General features: G+C 37.2%; 2 protein-coding genes across 4 annotated transcripts in view; both read right to left on the bottom strand.

Annotated features, from left to right (window-relative positions):
• Positions 1-1,368: 1,368 nt before the first annotated feature.
• On the bottom strand, positions 1,369-10,642 carry LOC120092545 (protein GFS12). 3 transcript variants are annotated; one of them, XM_039050662.1, is made up of 16 exons: positions 10,105-10,640; positions 9,925-10,007; positions 7,606-9,723; positions 7,083-7,410; positions 6,751-6,966; positions 6,539-6,611; positions 6,249-6,454; positions 6,103-6,165; positions 5,259-5,467; positions 5,069-5,180; positions 4,445-4,960; positions 3,931-4,241; positions 3,568-3,811; positions 3,423-3,496; positions 2,735-2,870; positions 1,369-1,848 (listed from the first exon to the last, which is right to left on the bottom strand). In XM_039050662.1, the coding sequence occupies exons 1-16, from the start codon at positions 10,234-10,236 to the stop codon at positions 1,699-1,701; spliced, it is 4,971 nt and encodes a 1,656-aa protein (XP_038906590.1). In that variant the 5' UTR covers positions 10,237-10,640; the 3' UTR covers positions 1,369-1,698. The 3 variants fall into 3 exon arrangements, with proteins under 3 accessions (XP_038906590.1, XP_038906592.1, XP_038906591.1); XM_039050664.1 differs by lacking the exons at positions 1,369-1,848; positions 2,735-2,870; positions 3,423-3,496; positions 3,568-3,811 and having other exon boundaries at positions 4,055-4,241; positions 4,497-4,960; positions 10,105-10,642; XM_039050663.1 differs by lacking the exons at positions 1,369-1,848; positions 2,735-2,870; positions 3,423-3,496; positions 3,568-3,811 and having other exon boundaries at positions 4,099-4,241; positions 4,465-4,960; positions 10,105-10,642.
• A 975-nt stretch (positions 10,643-11,617) lies between these two features.
• LOC120068067 (kinesin-like protein KIN-12C) overlaps positions 11,618-17,702 on the bottom strand; it is a 19,162-nt gene continuing 13,077 nt past the window's right edge. Inside the window, exons 30-32 of the mRNA XM_039019743.1 lie at positions 12,558-12,668; positions 12,316-12,477; positions 11,618-11,909 (exon numbers count right to left, since the gene is read on the bottom strand). Of these exons, the coding sequence (XP_038875671.1) occupies positions 12,334-12,477; positions 12,558-12,668 (255 nt within the window). The 3' untranslated portion in view covers positions 11,618-11,909; positions 12,316-12,333. The remainder of the gene's footprint in view (positions 11,910-12,315; positions 12,478-12,557; positions 12,669-17,702) is intronic.

The following is a 17,702-nucleotide window of genomic DNA, read 5'->3' as shown; positions in this document are numbered from 1 at the left end:
CTTTTAGGATAAAGGTACCGTACTTTTTTTAGTTGACGCTGAAAATTTGTTTTCATAAATATTATTTTTAATGCTAGTATATTATGATGTGTTTGATGCGTAATAAAACTAGAAGGTTGAGTTGAATTGGTAATTATTATCTGGAGAGTTAAATTATCTGTGGAGTTAAATTGTATTGTCTATGTTTGTTGTGCAAAGTTGAGTTGAGTTAGGGATCTGATACAGTTTTTTGTGAATGAGATTAGTTCTATTTTCTTTTTGTTTGTTTTTTATTTCATTCTTTTATTTTTTTAGTTTTATGCTTTACTATTGTTAATTAATCTTCAAATATATACGTATTTTCTCAAATCATTTATGACATAAACTAGACAATCTCAATTTTTTTCTCAATTTGTAGAACATAATAGATTATTTTTCATATATTCTTTTCAAAAACTGTAATAATTCTAATTCTCTTCAGTCGGTAAAACATACCAACAAAATATATTTCATATTGCTGTTCAATTGATATATTATATATTGTATGTATATATATATATTGAAGGTAATTATCCCAATTACTAATTGGTATATTGTATGTATATATATTGAATCTTGCTAACTTAACTTTATTATTTCATATATTGTACAGTTTATTTTTATATAATATAGATAGTATATTTGGAATTGAAATTGTACATAAGATAATCACCTTTCATTTAATTATGATGATGAGAATGTGATGTAGTACAGTAACATTTTTCACAAGATCACAAAAATAACATGAACCAACCGAACATGTGACCATTTCCAAAAAAATTCACAAAATATATGTTCTTTTCGATACTTATAATATTCGTATCATAATACAAACACAAAAATTACATGTCATGACGTATGCAAAAGTTATCATTCTTTTCGACATGACAGTCCATTGTCCACTTGCTGTTATCCAAAAAAACTATAAACAAAATACAGAGGTGTGGTCAGTCTACATGTTTCTTCCTAGTAGACGAAAGCAGTACCTCTTTCGTGCGTGTTCTAGTACTGCAAGGAAGCAAAGGTTTGACAATCCGGACAAATCCAAAGGTTTGACGATAAAAAAAAAAAAAAAAAAAAAAAAAAAAAAAATCAGATCTGGATCCAAACGGCAAAGATGAGGGAAGAGAGAAAGAAATGAAAATAGAATCCAAATGTTTGACAAAAAAAAAATCAGATCTGGCAAAGACGAGGGAAGAGAGAAAGAAATGAAAATAGAATCCAAAGGTTTGACGATTAAAAAAAAAATCAGATCTGAATCCAAACGGCAAAGATGGAGGAAGAGAGAAAGAAATGAAAATATATTGATATTTAAGATTAGTTTTGAGAGGATAAAAAGGGAAGTTTTGATTGGGTAAAAAATGAATTTTAATAATCCATAGGTTTTCTTTATGGACTTAACAAATATGGATAATAAATATCCACCCAACCCAATAACTTATACTCATTTATTAAACACCTCTATATGTTATTTTTAAAACCGTACCGCAAACAATAAATGAAAGTAGAGTGAAGAAACTTGAGTTTGAGAGGTGGTTAGGTTTAACACCTTCTCGGGTTTCTCTCCCTACACCATTTTTTTCTCTCTTTTCAAAAAAAAAAAAAAAAATTAAATAAATAATAAATAAATTAAACAAAATGAAAAAGAAATGATTTCCCCTTCCTCCCACCATAAAGTGTCTAACTACAAATTTTCATGTAACCATCTTCTGTTCCAACAACGAACAATCTTGAATAACGAAGAATACTTATACTAGACAATACTGATAAATTTCTTGTTCCCTGGTCCATGCTCGAGAGATTTTGAGGTATAATTCGATATTGCCCATCCTGCACACATTGGATCCACTTTTAACTTAGATTTAACATGGACCATATATGACTCATCACACAATGGTAACTGAACCAATAGAATTTTAAATTCACAAAAAGTAAATCTAAAAACTAAGGTCCCATTTAGTAACTATTTAATTTTTAGTTTTTGAAAATTAAGTTTATAAACACCTTTTTCACCTCTAAATTTTCTTACTTTATTATCTACTTTCTACCAATGTTTTTAAAGACCAAGCCAAGTTTTGAAAACGAAAAAAATAGTTTTTTAAAAAGGGAGATCTTCGGAAAATAGAAAGTACGGGAAACTATTTACACAAAATAGAAATTTTTTATTTTCTTTGATAGAGAATGATAGAAGTCTATTAGCGTCTATAAGTGCTTTTTTTTTTTGTTATTTCTGTAAATAGTTTGACATTTTTTCTGTCGGTGAAAATTTCCCACTTGTTTTTAATTTTAGAACTTGGCTAAGAATTCAACTCCTATAATCAAGAAAGATGAAGATCATTATAAGAAATGAAGAGAAAATAGGCTTAATTTTTAAAAACGAAAAACCAAATGGTTATCAAAGAGAACTCGAGAGAGTTTATGATCAACGACACGGCTGAATACCAAAGGACATCCTACTTTCTTATGCCAAACTTAGAACTCAAGGACGTTGTACAACCTATAGAACATGACATCGTATTTCTTCCGCCAAACTAACACATGATGTATTGGGGATAAAGCGTTTCATAGAAATTCTGCAATATTATTAGCCCCAATCTAAATCTACAACCAACTTTATACTATAGTGCACCTGAACTGATTCAACTGAAAGGAAACTCTTGTTGTATAAAGTACGTGACGACAGACGGGACCATATTAAGAAGTGCTCACTACTTACTTCATCAGCAGATTTTGTCAAAGACGAAAGTCCAATCTTGTTTCTGGAAATTGAGATGATATCTTGGCCCCACATCGAGAAGCTAGATACACCATCATTGTGACCTCTAAAAATGATTGGCTTTGATGGGGAAAGCCTACAAAAGAAATATGAGAGGGTGTCATCCACGAAATATATGAAATATTAACAAGTCCGGATAGTAGGAGAGCAGATAAAAGTCGGTTGAGAATTACACAATAACAAGCTCCATCTAGTTTATCTACAATAGTAATTGGGTCTAAAATATGGTTCCTTTTCCTGATATATTGGCAATCCAAAGTCCCCAAAACTAATACAATTATACTATTGTTGGAGAAAATTGAAACTACAAGCGCCCTTTCTTTGCTGCCTGCAACTTATTTTCTTAACTTGCTAAACACCCCTTTGCCAGAACAACTTCCTTGATAGAAAAACAGATGAACACTGTCAGAAACAAAGTAAAGTGATATAATAAAAGCTTCTATTAACTACTTAATGCCAATCCAAGTATAGCTTTGTGGATAAAAGTACAAATTACCATCTCAAAGGTTGATGGTTCGATGCCCATCCCCACATTTGTTGAACTAAAAATAATAATAATAATGACAGCTTCTATTAACCACTCATCTTAGTGCAAGCAAAAATAGCGTGCATGAGAATTTACACGAACCTTCTCAGATCCCAAATTCGTAAAGTCCTGTCAAGAGAGCTTGAAACAAGCATATGTTCTTCTGGTGCAGCCAACTGTAAAGCATAAAAGCAAATCAAACTCAAGATCATCATACAGCTATTTTTCTTAAGCATGTCAAAATTACCTTGGTCACATAACCATCATGTGCCCGCCAAGTGGCAGTAACATTTCCACTCCTCACATCAAATAGTCGACAATACCCTGAACTTAGTCCAGCTGCAATCCAGGAAGGCATAGCCGAAGCACCATCTGCAACCATTTTGTCAAACGCACAAGAGCCTATGGAGGAGACTAGAGAAGGAAAACCAGACTCAACGCCATCTCCTCTCCACAGATGAAGCTTTTGACCTTGAGCAACATCAATAAATCTGTGGAAATATAATAATCCATAATCATCCATAGGATAATCTGCGTGAGTTTATTTTATTATCAAAGTATCAAACAAATGAGCTTTAAAATGAATGTGAAACCCAAAGTATGTTTTCACCTAAGAGAACCATTCCCAGTGCCCACTACAAGCTTTTCAGCAAATTCTATATGATGCATATATGTATACAAGCTTCCATCAAATGCACTAGTCAGTATTCCACTTGACAATGAACTGGAACTTATCGAGTTGACATGGTCAGCGTTTGTCTTCAAGACGGAAGACAAAGGGCTTGCAAGATGTGCAGAATCCAACGATGACTCTGCAAACACTGATATAAGCTTTCCTGATCGGCTATTCCAGACATGTATAGTTCCATCACAAGAAGCTATTCTTCCAGTAGGCGACAAAACACAAATGTCATTGACAACCTAAAAATTTCAGAACAGAAATAAAAATTATCACAACCTCCTTGATTAATAATAATAATGACGGGAATTTTAACATAACTGTCAATTAATTTTTTAATGTTTCCAAGGGGATCAGAGATAAAAAGTCATGTTATGAATGAATCAAGAAAAATAAGGATCCATTATGATCGCAAAAGGAAGGAAAGAAAAAGAAAGAAGAAAACCTCTTCATGACCATAATAACCTGAAACACAGTTAACTGTAGACAGTTCCCACCTCTGAACCATTCCTTTGAACCCAGATCCTATTCCAGCAGTGAAAACATTAAATTCATCTGGACAAATGGCCAAAGATCTTACTGCCCCCTGATGCGCACGAACAGAGTAAATAACAGATGCTTTAATCTTCCATGGATGTTCATCTTTCAAACCCACCGCGCGGCCAAGAAAATCAGGTCCATCCCAGCTAGATGCTATACTGGGGAACCAAAACCAGGGTTCAACCTTTATAGAAGGTGAAGTTGATGCATGCATTTGCATGGAACCTTGATGAACAGCATGTCTTAGAGGCATCAAGTTTTTGGCACCTTGAGCCCTTTGTGATTGAGGGATTGACCACCCTACACCATTAAGTAAAAGTTTGGCAGGACTGTATTCACTAGTTGAACCCTTACTGAATTCATTCCTTTTACTGATTGATTTTTCTGAACTGCATCGAGATGACGTCCCTGTACATTCCCACTGAATGAAGATATCTTCAGAGATGTGCATAAACAAATTAAATACAGGTTAATTTTAGATGAATTGGCAGAAGCATAATCCAAGACCACCCTCGAAAGCTACTCCTACCTTCCAGTTATGGTACCGAAGAAGATATTGCTCAAGAAGCAACCATGTCGTACAACACTGTCGGAGCTTTTCTATCCCAAGAATAGATGCAAATGTAGGATACAAAATCAGTCTGCAATTAAGAAGTAAAGATAAGATGTGAGAGAGCAAAACAAATTTATTGTTTTAGAAGGATGAAGATAGTGCTAACACAAGGTCCATGCGGCCTTCATTGAGGACATCTCCATCAATGCTTGATTTGGAAGATTTCATGTTTTTGCCAAGAGAAGTAGATCGATAAGCAGCTTCCTGCGAAAAAGCAAGCTCATCGAATACCTCTCTAAGTTGGGGTATTAGATGCAATGCAGTCATATCTGATCCAATTAGCTGACAAATTGTCATTAGAGAACTAGCGGCAACCTGGTCAACAGATAGCAGATTACATTCCAAATCATCGAAAATTAACTAGCTGGCAAATAAATGGCAAGGGGAAAACAAGTAGTTCAGATATAATATAGGGAAAAAATTAATGTATTATCCAAAGAAACACCATTAAACATTAAACACAGATAAGAGATGAAAATAATGCACTGGAATTATAAATTAAATTAAAGATGCGAAGGTGAATCCTATTGGCTGGTGGCATCTAGCATCTTTGTCAGACATGTCCCCAGTTTGAGTTGAAAGATACCACTTTTCAGAACAAAGAGCTGAAAAGCCCTCAATCTAGTGTTGTCCAGTCTTCTAAAAGTATTCCAGTTTCAAACTAAATGGAGATGAGAGAACACACAAAATTTTGGGGGAAACCTAATAAATATTATACTAGAGAAGAACCTTGACCAATAAACAAACATTTATTTAGCATTACAACATTGTCTCTTTAGAACTCAAGGACACAGTTGTACAACCTATAGAACAAATCATGTTCAAGTAAGGTCGTAGCATTACAACATTGTAATGAACTTGTCAATGAGCTTTTTACATGATCAAATACACGAATATGAAAGCAGAAATATATTAACCCATGCATGCGTGTAGTAAGAGTTTTAGAACACCTGAAGCACTGAGACATCCAAATTCTTCTGAATAAGCACCATGACATGCAAACATTTCTGACCCTACATAACCACAGGTATGCACCATAAGTTCAGAAATATCAATTCATTACACAACTTCGCCTGAGTGTGTTAGAAAATCTTACCTCAATAAGCTCCTTTAATACCACTTCACTGGGTAAGTAGGCAACAAGACCATCTAATGTGGTGAAACAATCAATAAGAGCTAAACTACTCCAACTTTGCATGGGTTCAGGCTTGGACAGAGAAGAAAATTTAATGCAGCATCTAACAACATTCTTGAGTAATGGTAGCATCTGCTTGACGATGAATGTTTCACCAAAAAGACCACCTAAACAATAGAAAGTAAAGTGACTTAATAGAACACGTCTTCTTTCAAAAAGAGGTCATACCAACGACCCAACAAAAAGAATACCAATTCTAACCAGCGCATCAATGCCATCTGCACAGATTCCTTTCCCAAAGCAGTTGATTAAAGGCAGGATTGTCTGAAACAAGAGTAAGCAAGTTATGACTGCACTAAGAAGCATGCATGCAGGGCCAATAGACAAAATCAGATGAGCACATATGGATATTAAATACAATTCTATACGTCATCAAATCCAAAGACTTAAATATAAGTTAAACCTGATTAATGGTAACAGGCATGCCAAGTTCTTCACAAGAGCCAATAAGAAGCACAGATGCAGCAGCAGCTGAGCTCTTATGTGGAGCAACAGATAGGTTAGATATGACCAAAGGATGAATTGTTTCCATATACACTTGTTTACCAAGCCAATTCCATATCTCTCTTACAAATGAGTCTTGGAGAAGGGAAACCTTCAGATGCGAATAACCAGTAACCTGAAATTAAAATGTCAATAATTAAAGAGATACAGAAAATTTTGTTTACTTACTTGATAAGGGATCTATAAAATTTATTGATACAGTGAAATTGACAAAAAGAATTAATGACTAGCCTGTAAAATTTTTTGGATAACAGGTATGACCAAAGTCTTCACAGCCTTAGGCATCAGACACTTCAAAAACTCTTTTAGTAGTACATAAGCCCATTCAACTTCAGCATCTGTCTGAGGAGTCAATATAAGAGGCATGCAATAAGGAGCGCACATTTCAGCAGAAAAATCTCCCATTGCCTTGAGAGCCCCTTGCTTTGCAAAATTGGCAGCATAACGAAGTCGGGTAGCATCTTTTGCAAGAAGCTGAAGTGGAGCTAGAAACAAGTAGCATGACTTGATTGAAGCAGGAAAATAAGGGGATTCCAATATATTTTTGGCCGACGGCCTCCTAACAATGTTTTGATAAAATAGGAAGAGTTAGTCAGCCAGAGTCCATAGGATATGAACTCATCAATATACAACCAGGGCAGTATATAAGACCATGGCAGAAACAAAATGGGAAGACACCAGACAATATATTTGAACGATTGTAATTACTATTTACAACTAACATTATCAAGGTATAAAACTTCAGATTTACCACCTTGTCAAGTCCTTCTGGATGCATGCTTCAACAAGAATTTTGATGTCAGGAGGAAGTTCTTGCATAAAGCCAGGCAAGATACCACTTTCCAAGTACATAGCTAATGAGGTAGAATGAAAAAGTGGCCTCCTCAAATGAAGTTCTGCTAAAATACAACCAATAGAAAAGATATCATTCGCAGCACCATCAGAAAATTGCAATTGAAATATTTTTTCTCTCCATGATAACAATTCTTGATATCCAATTGAATCTTTACTCTCCACTTCAACATGCTCAAGAAGATAGTTCAGTGTAATATTGGTTCGCAGCTCATGCTGCACAAATATATCAGAAGTATTGCTTAAACATTTATTGAAGCTCTTTGCCGATGAAAATTCTTTGGAGGGAATATCTTCCGACTTCTTAGCAAAGTCGCCATAAAGAGGACTTAAATGTCTGCCCTCTTCAAGGAATGATGATGCTGCTTCTAATTCTTCTAAGTAGAATATTTCAGACATAATAGTATTTTTATCTTCCACTTCACTTACATGCCCCTGATTCACAACTGATATTACAGGGCTTTGACACGATCTCATGGTCGGAACTTGTCGTTTTGGGTGTGGTTGACTAAAGAGCTGACGACGTCCCATAGGCCTTGGAACTGTGGGTTCAGATAAAGGCAACATAACATTCTTGGCAGCAATAGCTGCTTCACCTGACATTTTATATCCAAACATGATGTCAATCCACTCATGGAGTTTTGCTGAGACCCGATCACTTTCTAAAGCATCACGGTGCAATTTAATGAACTCCTCAGGACTACCTGCCCACGGAGGTACAGCCAAATCAGCCATACCATCGTGCATTGAATAAAATATTTGAGAATCACAGTAAAATTCAGGAATGCATTCATCGGGGGTCCACTGATAAAGTCTCTGCATGTTAGAAGGATATTCATTGGGTTCATAAACTGAACGGACGGCCATACGTAAAATGTTTAAAGGTAACCTTCTGGCTTTGTAGCTGCAAACGGCCAGCTCAGAGAGACACTCATCTGATACATGATGTGGGATTTCAGAGGCAGTGTAGGTGAAGTCCAACTGTTCATCGCCTTTTGCCAACCGCCATTTGCTTTTGCTCAAGTCTCGCCATCCAACATCAGAACTCCCATCTGGCTTTGTGCTAAAATCAATTACCCATGGCATTATTGTGTGAAATTTGTGGTCATCCCACCTTCTCCCAGCCAATCTATTTAAGGCAAGTAAATATTCAAAATTACTCAACTCACCCCTCCACCAACGAATGAAATTAGAAGGCCAGTCTATAGAGGATGAAAGCCTAGAATTGGCATAAAGAGCTTTAGAAGAACAATCCTTTGCGCAACAGTTTATCTGTCCCGATGTAGCCCTCGAACAATTATTTTCTTTTCTATTTAAATCACACACTAACCCAGGCATATCACAAATGTGCAGCCAAGACCAGCACATCTCGTTCAACATTACACTAGATGGGCGTATATTGCCATGGAAGATCCCTAAGCCGTGCATAAAGGCTAGGGCGGTTAGTAGCTGGTATAGTAGAAACCTTATATGCCACTCGGACTTTAAGGCATCTGGGCTATAATGGAGAATGTTCTCTAATGTGTATGGAGTTGTAGGCAATATTGCACTAGTATGACCAGAAGTCCTTAGCAATGAAAGAACAGGCACGACATTGGGATGCCTCAAGCAATTCTGGAAGACATTCTCTTGAAAAGACGGAATTCCAAGTAAGCTAAGGAAATTCACGGAGTCTCTTCCTGACGCTCTTCCTTCAATTAAGAGACAGAGTGAGTTCAATACATGATCTTCCAAAGAATCAGACAAAAGGCTGGAAGCAATTTCCTCAAAAGTAGAGGGGGATGAAATGCTAACACGAGCAATGGGGGCCAACGAACTGATTATCCTTGAACAAGAGAGCCTATTGGAGTGGTTATAATTAGGACTGTCAGTGGGTGATTTCTTATCAATTTGTGGCGAATGCAAAGAAGCTGCATGAGTACTATCCTCTTGAATTTCAACTTGATCTCCAGTAACTTGAGACATGGTGTGAATACTTTCATCGCGAAGACCGTTAAAATTGTCCAGCAAATACTCATTCCTGCATTGGGTTGTGGGGTGATGTTAAAGTCTCCCTGGAGAAAAATTAAATACACTACTACGGAGAAAACCATAATTCATCTGATACAATCAAGCAGCTCGTCCAAACTGATTCTCGAGTTTATGACACTAACGAACAATAACTTTTAGAATTTCAATAAATGCTAAAATCTAACATAAATAAAGAAAAAGATGGCCATACACATAGTTGGTTAGGCAATTGTGATCGTGGCCAGGCAGATATACGACCACAAATTGAGAACCTGAAGTTTCTCCATTTGACACCTGCGCGAAAAAAGAATCAAATAACAAAAGAACGTTTCAAATTCACTCACTTAAACGCATTCGTATTACGATTAAGCGCCACCAACAGGTGGAATACCTGAACAACGGCGGTGGAGGTGAAGGGTAAAGCGGAGTCCGATAAGGCATAAGAGACTATTAACCGATCGGAAAAGTCGAATTTGATTCGACTTTTAAGACACTCATAGCAAAACCTCGTCTGCTCTTCCATTTACCGGATTGAAACTACTTTTACTCCATTAAACTCGAGGGGAGATTTGATCGTTCATTGATTACTTACAAACTCTACGAACCGTCCAACCGAGATTTCAAATTGTAGAAGAAAACGGATCAAACCCAACTTTCAGTGGCAAGTCTGAATGATTTCCATTCTTCAATCAAAATATACATTTGATGTAATTCGGTAAATTGTTCAATCTCGCATCTGCATGTTCACGAACAGTAGTTCTTCACTCGGCAGTCACCGTAAGCCACCAGCACCTCGTCCCCCTTTCTCTGAATTTACCTGGCACGCGCGCGCTTTGCAAATAATGTGCATCATTTCTTCAGTGGCCTCGCAGAGACTTGAGAGATAGAGACTGGTAATAGTCCAGGCTCTTTTTCTTTTTCTTTTTGTCAAATTGCAAAAACCACCCAAAAAAGTAGTTATAATTATTAAATATTCAACTCTCTTCGTTTGAAACATCGGAAAGATCCAAAGTGATAAAATTGTATACTCAAATTTAATAAATTTAATAATTATATAAGATTGAGAGTTCAATTTTTATTATTTGGAGTTTAATTTTTATTACGTCTATAAAATTGCTTATATATATATAGAATAGAAATCATAAAGATCTTTAGAAAGAAAAAAAGAATTATAAAGATATTTGTACCTATAATTAAATATTTTGTTGAATTGGCTCTAATTTATGAAACCTATTTTATGATAAGAGTGGTGTACAAGTATTTAACTGTATCATATAATTTACAATACAATATGAAATACACTTCGTTAGAGTTAATTCCGTTATTTATTTAAAAAGTTAATTTCTTTATGATAAATTTTCATAAATAAAAAAAATATCAAACTATAAAAAAAACACTAATAGACTTCTATTAACATCTATCTATCAATGGTAGACTTCTATTAACATCTATCTATCAATGGTAGACTTCTATTAGTTTCTATCACTGAACATTAATAGACCATCTATCAACGTCTATCAAATAAGATTAAATTTAGTTATTTTTCTTGTAAATAGTTTTCCTCATTTTTCTATTTTTGAAAATTCCTCTTCCTTTATTTTAAAATTTCAAATTAAAAATTTGAATATAACATAAAAAGATTACTTATATAAACTTAAGTCACATAATTTAAAAAAATTAAAAAATAATAATATTTGTTGAATCAATTTAAAATTAGAATACAAAATGAGTATAACTCAACCAACATATGATTGTGCTACCAATCTAGAAGACAAGCTCGATTTTTCTGAATTAAAAAAAACAAAAAAATACAAAAAAAAATAGAATTCAAATGGAATACCAGACCCAACTTTTCCTATAACTAGGGGACTGTAACCAAACTTTTAGAGCCACCAATGAAAAAGTTCAACGAATAACTGAACTGAAATTCAAATAAGTTGTTTATTTACATCACACCAACTCGATGGCCAGAAAGTTAAATGACACTCAAATAACTCCTAAAATGTCAGCCTGGCTTGAAATCTGCAGCAGCAGGCTTTGCTATTTCAGTTGATATTTCAAGCTTTGTTGGGCCAAACTTGCAAACAGGACGTGGAACTTCGAGCTACCATTTACAACGTGGTACCATCCTTATTACTGACTATATATGTACCAACCAAACAAGCCCTCAGTCTCTCGTTTTAGTGATCTTGTTAACTGTTATAAAATCGACAAACAAAGAAAGTGAGAAAATGTAAGCAATAGAGAAATCAACATAAAGATTCACACATAGTTAGAGCAGATTATTATTAGAGAGAAAATATCATATTACATATCCAGAGGTGCTATTATAGTTCGGGAGTTTATATAGCGTGCCTTCTGAACTCTAGGATTAGAATCGTAAATAATGTAAATGTAAATGGGATCTTAACAGACAACCAATTTTATGTGTAGTAGATTTGCAAATTTTACAGAATATTGAAGGTGTCAGAATATTGATTAGAGTTTAGAATCAAATTTACATTTTTAAAGTTAATAGATGTATTCGACAAAGAATATACATTTTCCATTTTTAAGGACTAGATTTCTAATTTAAATGTAGGTTTCATTGCGTTAATGGTACCTTTATACTGCAAATGAATCACTCGTGAGATATCTCGTTTCCAGAGCCTCCACTTCGGTGATGTGAAGAACTGCCACTAGGAATACGGTAACGAGCCATTTCATCATTCACGCGGGAGAGAAGCATTTTTGAGTTAGCCAACCTCTTGGTTAACTCATCATTCTGCACCCCATTGATTAAAATCAGATTCTCAGCAAGGGCTTGTCATATAGTAAAATAATTCAGGTGATTTGGGAACCTACCTTGGTTAGAAATGCATGACGATTTTCCTGTTGGCTAGTTCGTGTTTGATGAAGTGTGTTCGCCTTTCCATCCAGCTCAACTATCTTCCTTTTTAGATTTTTGTTTTCCATCTAATCCAGAACAGCAGTCGAATAAGAACAATTGTGCAACAAGAGAAAAGGCTAGAAAGAAGGGAGGAAACAAACAACAACAACAACAACAGTAACAAACCCTCAGCTCAATAGAATACAGGTATGTATTATAATCTATGTGTGAAGTGCAAAATACTATACTGGTGACAAAATGACTGCATAAAGAATTACATGAGAAATGACAGACGCAAGTGTGTGTGTATTACCCAAAGGAAAGGCATAGTATATAAACTACTCTTGAAAAGTTAGGGGAAAAAGAAAAAACATCAAAGTTACGTGGAAAATCCTAGATCAGGGAGAAAAAACCACGATAAGAATTTTTATTTTTAATTCAGATACACAGTACACAATACAAGAACATGTATAAATAACCAAACAATGAGAAACCCTAGACTGATAAAAGACAAAAACGCCCTTAGGGCTAAAATATAATTTCAACACTCCCCCTTAAGTTGGGGTGTAGATGTCAATGAGACCCAACTTGCTAACACATGTGTCAAAAGTTTATCTGGGTAACCCTTTGGTGAGAACATCTGCAACTTGTTAGCTGGACGGAACATAAGGAATGCAAATGCTACTGTTATCCAGTTTTTCTTTGATAAAGTCTCAGTCAATCTCAACGTATTTGGTTCTGTCATGTTGAACCGAATTGTTGCAATATTAATGGCAGTCTTGTTATCGCAGTAAAGTCTCATCGGGTCATGACTTTCTTGATGTAGATCTACCAAAACCTTCTTCAACCAAATCTCTTCGCATATACCCAAGCTCATAGCCCTATATTCGGCTTCAACACTTCTTCTAGCCACGACGCCTTGCTTCTTACTTCTCCAAGTAACTAAGTTTCCCCACACAAAGGTACAGCATCCTGAGGTAGATTTCCTATCTGTAACAGAACCGGCCCAGTCAGAATCTGTGTAGGCCTTGATACACCTTCTATCATGCCTTCTGAAAACCAAGCCCTTTCCAGGAGAAGACTTCAGATACCTCAGGATCCGTGTGACTGCCTCCATGTGTCTTTCACATGGAGCCTGCATGAACTGACTGACCAAGCTAACTGCATATGATATATCAAGTCTGGTATGTGACAGATATATCAGTTTCCCCACAAGCCGTTGATATCTTTCTTTGTTTACAGGAACATCATCTGCTGACTCTATCATATTGAGGTTGGCTTCTACAGGTGTATCTGCAGGTTTACACCCTGTCATTCCAGTTTCTTTCAACAAATCGAGTGTGTATTTCCTCTGAGACACTGAGATCCCTTCTACTGATCTTGCTACCTCCATTCCTAGAAAATATCGCAAGGTACCGAGATCTTTTATCTCAAACTCATCTGCCATTCGTTGTTTCAACCTGTCAATTTCTGCTAAATCATCTCCTGATAGTATAATATCATCAACATAGACATTCAATACTGCTACATTTCCTGGTGCTGACTTTTTAGTGAATAAGGTGTGATCTAAATGCCCTTGAACAAACCCCTGATATTTAACAAAGGTGGTGAATCGATCGAATCAAGCTCTAGGGGACTGCTTCAGTTCATACAAGGATTTTTTTAATTTGCACACCTGATTGCCAAACTGGGCATCAAAACCTGGAGGTGGGTTCATATAAACCTCTTCTCCCAGTTCACTATTCAGGAACGCATTTTTCACGTCCAACTGATGGAGAGGCCAGTCTTGATTAACAGCCACAAAAAGGAGGACACGAATAGTGTTAAGTTTGCCACAGGTGAGAAGGTTTCTGAGTAATCCACTCCATACGTCTGAATGAATCCTTTTGCAACCAATCTGGCCTTATATCTGTCGAGAGTTCCATCTGACTTGTATTTGACAGTAAACACCCACTTGCACCCTACGGTTTTGTGCCCTCTCGGAAGACTAACCAGATTCCATGTTTTGTTAGTCTCAAGGGCCCGCATCTCCTCCATAATTGCACCTCGCCATTCAGGAATTTTCAGAGTCTTGTGCACATTGTCCGGAATTATCACATTATCCAGGCTGGTGGTGAAAGCTCTAAACCTCGTAGACAAGTTACTATAAGACAAGAAGCTTGTCATAGAGTGTTTGGTGCACGACCTAGTACCTTTTCGCAGAGCTATCGGCAAATCCAAGGTAGCATCAACCTCAATCTCATTAGTCTTGTCAACCTGTTGATCTATATCCAACTGTTGTTCATTTTCAGTTCCCTGAGCACCACCGGGCGCTTCATTATTACCATCATCCCTGACTTCACTGTCATCATCTCTGACTTCACCTGAGTCCCCTATATCACCTTCAACATACTCATTGTCATTATGGCTAGGGGTACCTTGAACTTGAGCCGGTTCCGGTTCTGACTCTTGAACACCTTCCAGCAGAGCAACAGAGGAAACAATTTCAGGAACCATTTCCTTTCGAAGATGCTTCCGATAGTAGGTTATCCAAGGCACTTGTTTTGTAGGAAGGATAGGTTCATTTGTTTCTGTTTTAGGGATAGGTTCGGGAAACAAGTCTAAGGGAACAGAGTAGGTGGAAGTGTTAGTCTCTTCACTCAAAGTCTCCCCCTGAAGAGGACTAACGGGAAAGAATGGCTTGTCCTCCAGAAATGCGACATCCATGGTGACAAAATACTTTCGAGAGGAAGGCTGAAAGCACTTGTAGCCCCGTTGATGGAGCGGATAACCAACAAAGATGCATTTTTGGGCCCTAGGAGCAAATTTACTTTGGTGAGGACCATGATTATGGACGAACACGGTGCACCCAAAAACTCTAAGAGGAACATCAGGGAAAAGGCGAGTGGACGAGATGGATTCTTTAAAATGTTCTAAGGGGGTTTGGAATTTGAGCACACAGGAGGGCATCCAATTTATGAGATGAGCTGCAATAAGAACAACATCCCCCTATAGATACGAGGGTAAGGATGCAGGTATCATGAGGGATCGGGCGACTTCAATGAGGTGGCGATTTTTCCGTTCGGCCACCCCATTCTACTGAGGTGTATAGGCACAGGAATTTTGGTGGACAATTCTGTTCGAGTTTAAGAACTCACGAAGGGTCTGATTAACAAATTCACACCCATTGTCACTTCGAAGAATGGCGATTTTGGTATTGAACTGGGTTTCAACGGTAGTATAAAATTGTTGAAAGACCGTCGTCACTTCAGACTTGTCTGTAAGAAGAAACACCCATGTAAGACGAATGTGATCATCGATGAAGGTAACGAACCACCGTTTACCTGATACCGTTGTGACATTCGAAGGGCCCCAAACATCACTATGTATCAGGTGGAAGGGCCGGGAAGGTTGGTAGGGTTGTGAGGTAAAAGACGCCCTAGGCTGCTTAGCACGGATACAAACATCACACGACAAAGATGACACATTCACATTACGAAATAAATGGGGAAATAGATATTTCATATAATGAAAATTTGGATGTCCAAGACGAAAATGCCATAATAAAAAATCAGTTTCAGAAATAGTAAGAGAAGACAGTAAACAAGTGCTAGATAAACTCCTAAACGAAGCATCATCGGAAAAAAAAAATAGAGCCCCCTATTGTGCCAGGCAATGCCAATCATCTTCCCCGAGCTCAGGTCCTAAAACAAAACATTATCTGGTGAGAACACAACTTTGCAGTTCAAATCTCTGGTTAACTTACTGATTGATAGCAAATTATAGGATATTTTTGGCACATGTAAGACATTATGCAAAATCAGTCCTTGGAGTGGGGATAAGGGGCCCTTTCCTGCAACGGGGACAAATGACCCATCTGCAATTCTTATTCTCTCATTTCCAACACTTGGATAATAGGAGAGGAATTGGTCAGATGATCCAGTTAGATAGTCCGTTGCTCCATAATCAAGGATCTAGGATTCATCTCCCTCGGCAAAGAAACTAAAGGAATGGGGAGTACCTGATTGTGCAATATTGCCGATTCCGACCGTACCTGGATCCACTGGCTCGTCCCTGGAGGGGCACCATCAATAGCTTCACTAACGAAGGCGCGACGGGACTTAGATTTGTCGTTCGGAGGACGCCGCTTACTATTTGGAGGTCGGCCATGTAATTTCCAGCATTGATCTTTCGTATGCCATGGTTTCTTCCAATGCTCACAAATTTAAGGGTTCTTTCCATTCTGTTTGTCATTTTCTGAACCCGATGACTTGACTCCAAACCCAGCAGAGTCCAGGGTATTAGGCGTTGTACCATTCATAGCACTGGTTCGATCTTCTTCCAATCTGACCTCGGAGCAAACTTCCATCAGGGACGGATTGGTCTTTGTCCCAAAATTCGGCTCCGAACACCATCAAACTTCGAGTTTAAGCCAGCCAGAAAATCATAAACACGGTCAGCCTCCTCAATCTTCAAATATTGAACCCCGTCAACTGGGCAATTCCAAACTATTTCCCGATATAGATCCATCTCCTGCCACAACAGTGATAATTTATTGAAATAGGATGTTACGTCGAGTGTCCCTTACTTGCACTCATGCACCTATTTTCTCAAGGTATAAAGATGTGAAGCATTCTGCCTCTTCGAGTAAAGTTTCTGGACAGCTTCCCAGATATCTCGAGCAGAAGCTGAGTAAAGAAGAGGCTTACCGATCTGAGGCTCCATACTATTTATTAAAATTGAGCGAAGGAGAGAATCCTCCCCATTCCATATCCGTTCCTGAGGATACCCGAGGTTTGGTCTAGGCATTTCTCCTGTTAAATACCCGAACTTGTGCTGCCCCTCGAGAACCATCCTCACAGATTGTGACCAAGAAAAATAATTCTGTCCATTAAGTTTTTTGCCAATGGAAATTCCTGCAGAATTGCCTACAGACCCAGACATAATGTTTGTGAAAGGTAAAGTAGGGTAAGTAGTTACCGGAGTTTCTAAACATAACGGAACCCCCGGGTATGTATCTGGTAGAAAATCTGTTGAAGGATTGGCCGAAGATCTAACAGCTGCTCCAAGTGCAGAAATTTGGTGTTGAAGGTTTGTCAGTTGCTGTTGAACACTAACAGTCCCACCATGAATCGTTGTAG

This window comes from Benincasa hispida, chromosome 12 (assembly GCF_009727055.1).
Source record: "Benincasa hispida cultivar B227 chromosome 12, ASM972705v1, whole genome shotgun sequence".
Lineage (NCBI taxonomy): Eukaryota > Viridiplantae > Streptophyta > Magnoliopsida > Cucurbitales > Cucurbitaceae > Benincasa > Benincasa hispida.
Note: the sequence above shows the minus strand (reverse complement) of the source record. Positions and strands in the feature narration are given on the sequence as shown.